At 38.7% G+C, this 3981-nt stretch overlaps 3 protein-coding genes across 3 annotated transcripts; 1 reads left to right on the top strand and 2 right to left on the bottom strand.

The window, feature by feature from the left end:
• Positions 1-20: 20 nt before the first annotated feature.
• On the bottom strand, positions 21-1621 carry Gasu_65110 (uncharacterized protein; the record flags this gene model as incomplete). Its single annotated transcript, XM_005702294.1, has 1 exon — positions 21-1621. Exon 1 carries the CDS (start codon positions 1484-1486, stop codon positions 101-103), a length of 1386 nt encoding a protein of 461 aa, XP_005702351.1. The 5' UTR covers positions 1487-1621.
• A 150-nt stretch (positions 1622-1771) lies between these two features.
• On the top strand, positions 1772-3176 carry Gasu_65100 (putative translation factor). Its single transcript, XM_005702293.1, has 5 exons — positions 1772-2069; positions 2117-2208; positions 2262-2669; positions 2717-2897; positions 2951-3176. The coding sequence occupies exons 1-5, from the start codon at positions 1863-1865 to the stop codon at positions 3140-3142; spliced, it is 1080 nt and encodes a 359-aa protein (XP_005702350.1). The 5' UTR covers positions 1772-1862; the 3' UTR covers positions 3143-3176.
• Positions 3177-3180: 4 nt separating this feature from the next.
• On the bottom strand, positions 3181-3741 carry Gasu_65090 (F6I1.3 protein). The gene is made up of 2 exons (XM_005702292.1): positions 3443-3741; positions 3181-3393 (listed from the first exon to the last, which is right to left on the bottom strand). Exons 1-2 carry the CDS (start codon positions 3725-3727, stop codon positions 3202-3204), a joined length of 477 nt encoding a protein of 158 aa, XP_005702349.1. The 5' UTR covers positions 3728-3741; the 3' UTR covers positions 3181-3201.
• Between the last annotated feature and the right edge of the window lie 240 nt (positions 3742-3981).

Here is a 3981-nt window from a genome sequence, read left to right as displayed (position 1 = left end):
GTAAAAAGTATTCATACTGTAACCGAAACACAACACCTAATCTGAACCCATTAAAATATCCTGTGAGAGCCTTTTGCATTTGTCCTACCCAAAGTATCTATCAAAGTTCAATAGATTTGTAACGCGATATAAGAGTGAAGTTAATGTTGGGATATAATCGTGTACAACTCAAGATATTCCCAAAAAACTCAACGAAAATCAGGACTCCTACCGACAACAACAACAATAATAATGTAAATATCATGACAAGCCAACAAGCTTTTCTAGAAAAACTAGTAAAGTTATTGAACATTACAGTTGAACTCTCTTCTTGTGAGGCATGAGAATGCGAGTTGAAAGTATTACTACAACTGCAAAGAAAACCTGCATTAGCAAGAGCCCGATTAAACTCTTCCGTTCTATGACTACGACTCATCAATTCTTCAACTTGCTCCGAAGATGTTGTAGTCGAGTTGACCTGTTGAAGAAAAACAACTTTCTTTTTGGTTTCACGATGGGCAAACATATGAAAGAGTGTCAATAATGGCCCATGAGCACCAATCACGAAAGCTTTCTGTAGACGTCCAGGATAGTGCTTTGTACATATTTTAACTGCATCCAAAAAGGATCCCATTTTGTTGTTTTCTATGGGTAAAACTGAACTGCTGTCTTCCTTCTTTTCAGGTTGTCTCTTTCTCCAGTCCAGAATCCAAACCCAACTTCCAGCATAAGCACCGTTTTCATCCAAGTAAGTATCCAACGTTTCCAAAATACAAGATAAAAATTCCAAGTCGAATTTGTCGCTATTGCAATGAATATAAACAACGGGATGTCCCTGTTGATCTTTTCCAATAAAACGAAAGTCGCCAATAGCAACATAGTAATGTAGCTTTTTAAGTAAATTAGCATTGTTGGGAAGCGAACATCTCCATTGCCAGGTTTCTACCAACTTCTCTGCTGCCTTTTGCGGGTCATTACAGGCCTCGAGATATCTTAAAACTCTTGCGTCACTAAGCCATTGATTATGAATGGAGAGTATGTTCTCTTTATGTTTCTTACAAGAGATCTTGGTTTCTACCTCTCGACCTTTTTCCATTTGCTTTGCGAGATATTGTTCTATGTGCATCAACACGGGATAGGTTCGAGGGTCCCTTTCATCAATCTTTCCAATCCTTTGCTTCACTTCCTTCTTTGTAGTTGCACCTAATTGTTGAAAATAAAGCAACAAGTATCGTAGAAAGCTCTTTCTAGAGAAAGGAGGAGTTGAATGACTCCATTTCTTGTTGGCGAGACCGAATGACAAGAGGGGAATAAGAGGAAAGAAAAGATACAATAGTAGTGACCACTGAAACAAAGGTTTCGTCTTTTTCAAGTCGTTCAAGTGACAACACAAGCAGTAGGACCTCTTCCTTGGTATAGATGGCCCACATATACGCAAAGAGGACGCGTTTTTCATGTTATTGGCTCGTTTGGGAGGTCGAAGATAATTTTCTCCCCATACATCCATGTTTTCTAGTCTTCACACAAGGTTTGTTTTCTATATTCAACTTTCTCTAATAATAGCAAGTATTCAAAGGTTGACTCTTTCCCCCAACAATTCTCTCCATAAAAGTAGTCAACTGACGTGGCCGATGTTAATGTGAGGTACGAGGAGATTGTCTTCTTTTGCCTTTTGAAATGCTCGCCTCTATAAAGGAGATTGTATCCTAATTGTATGGACTCATATGGCTTTTCTTTGTATAGTCTATATGATGGTTATCAAAGTAGTAGATTAAACCAGAATAGTTCATGAAATTGATTCTTCTATTTTATTTGGTATAAGTTAGTAAAAGAGACAAGAAACGCCCCCTCTTGATTCATTCTCATTGGATAGTTTTCTTTGTATGACTCGAATATGGGAAGGGGAGAATGAACTGGACGTTTATGAAGCAGCACAAGCTTTACAAAGTGGTAAACTCGTTGCATTTCCTACAGAAACAGTATATGGTCTTGGAGCCAATGCTTTAGACCAACAAGCAGTTCTTCGAGTGTTTAAAGCAAAAGGGCGACCACAGGACAACCCGTTGATCGTTCACATCGCAGCTTACAAGGTCTTCTGATAAAGTTTCCGTTATTTCTTAATTGATCGACGGAATAGGATTTGGATGACTTGGTGGAACAACCTTTACCTTCCTTTGTACAACTATTGATAGAAAAGTTTTGGCCCGGACCCTTATCACTCGTTCTGAAGTAAGTCCATTTGTTCACTACTCTAAACTTAATAATGAATATAAAAAAACGAGGTTAAAAGAGGATAGTCCAATAGCTCCAGCAGTCACAGGAGGACAAAACACAGTTGCCATTCGTATGCCAAGTCACCCTATTGCGCTTGCTTTACTTGCAGCTGCCAAAGTTCCAGTGGCAGCGCCTTCAGCCAATACCTCTGGAAAGCCAAGCCCTACCAGTTGCCTTCACGTCTTGAGTGATCTACAAGGCAAAATTGATGGAGTAGTAGATGGTGGCGAAACTTGTGGGATAGGTTTGGAGTCTAGTGTTTTAGATTGCTCTGGTGAACGATTGTCTATGTTAAGACCTGGTGCAATTACTGCAGAACAAGTGGAAGCAGTTACAAAATTGCCTGTAGTTATATTCAAATGGGAAGGAAATAATCAAAAGGAGGATATGAATACTCCTCGAGCACCTGGAATGAAGTAAGTCTTTTATCTTTTCAAGGATTTTGATCTTTCTTTACTTGTAGGTATCGACATTATGCTCCCAAAGCACCCATTGACTTGGTTAACGGCGGTTTAGAACAGCTTAAGCTAAGAGTAATGGAATGGAAACGACAAGGAAAAGTTGTTGGTTTGTTAGCTTTCAAAGAGTTTGGCCAACACATACAAGCTGACGTATTTATCTCTTGTGGTCAACAAAACTGTTTGGTGAGTATATATCAAAATATTATTTTCATTTATCACTTATACATTGGCTAAAGGAAAGTTATGCTCGACAGCTCTACAGAGCTTTGAGAGCATTTGATGATAATCCACTGACAGTTGATGTTATTGTCGTACAGGCCGTTGAGGAAACAGGAATCGGTGTAGCAATTATGAATAGACTTAGAAAAGCAGCATCTACAGGATTTTATATGGCTTCACCGAATGAACGTCTTGTGAATAACAATTGACTATGACGTTTCAATTAAAACAACTTGACCAGTTTTTCCCATCTGTCTCTTCACAAACTCTAAGCATTGTTATTTTTTTCCTCATCGTTGTTATCTTCCTCCTCCAACCGAACCAAGTTGTCGGGATCTCTCAAACAATATACGGGTACTTCATAGTAATTACCCAATTCATCGTAGCACGACTCTAAAGTTGCTTCTCTGTTTGCAGGTGTCAAACCAGCTGCCTTTACAATTTCGTTTCGCAAGGTATCCTATTCTTATCGTTGAGAAACACAAACCAATCAGTTGTTTTCTACTTACTTCAGTTGTTTCTGCTGCAGCTTTTAAAGCTTGCCACATTTCTTGGCGACCTTCTGTTCTAGTATCCCAAAATTCTTCTCTCATTCTTTTCAACTCCGTTTCTGTCAGTGGTCCAAAGGGAGGTTCTGCTTTCCAAGGTTTGGGAAGTTGTACAATTCCGTTCCAAGTAGAGCCAGTACTACCCTTTTTAGACTTGCCTTTGAACCATCCACCAACTATACCACGTGTTGTATGTTGGCCATCTGTTTCTTGAGTTGAACGACCCACAACAACACAGTTTCCCATGACACACAATTTTCAACTAACTGGATGGCATAGTCATCACATAACGCCATGCTGAATAAATACTCAATACAGTAGCCATCACACAAGTGATTTGACTAGTCAATAATAAACCAAATATAGGATATGTTCTATTCAACAAATATAAACTAATACTAATCATTTGTAAAGTAGTTTTGAGTTTTCCCCAAATACCAACAGAAACCTTTTTATCCTTATGATTCCTCTCTTCTTCTTCAACTTGCAAGTACATCAAC

Source organism: Galdieria sulphuraria (genome assembly GCF_000341285.1).
Source record: "Galdieria sulphuraria unplaced genomic scaffold scaf_294, whole genome shotgun sequence".
Classification (NCBI taxonomy): domain Eukaryota; phylum Rhodophyta; class Bangiophyceae; order Galdieriales; family Galdieriaceae; genus Galdieria; species Galdieria sulphuraria.
This window is presented reverse-complemented; position numbering and strand designations above follow the sequence as displayed.

Bases quoted from the DNA above. Each gene is read 5' to 3' on its own strand.
- Gasu_65100 (XM_005702293.1), top strand. From the start codon at position 1,863: ATGACTCGAATATGGGAAGGGGAGAATGAACTGGACGTTTATGAAGCA. The intron at 2,209-2,261 runs GTAAGTCCATTT...TAAAAAAACGAG, and splicing joins CCCTTATCACTCGTTCTGAA to GTTAAAAGAGGATAGTCCAA. The intron at 2,670-2,716 runs GTAAGTCTTTTA...CTTTACTTGTAG, and splicing joins CCTCGAGCACCTGGAATGAA to GTATCGACATTATGCTCCCA.
- Gasu_65090 (XM_005702292.1), bottom strand. From the start codon at position 3,727: ATGGGAAACTGTGTTGTTGTGGGTCGTTCAACTCAAGAAACAGATGGC. The intron at 3,394-3,442 runs GTAAGTAGAAAA...CGATAAGAATAG, and splicing joins CTGCAGCAGAAACAACTGAA to GATACCTTGCGAAACGAAAT.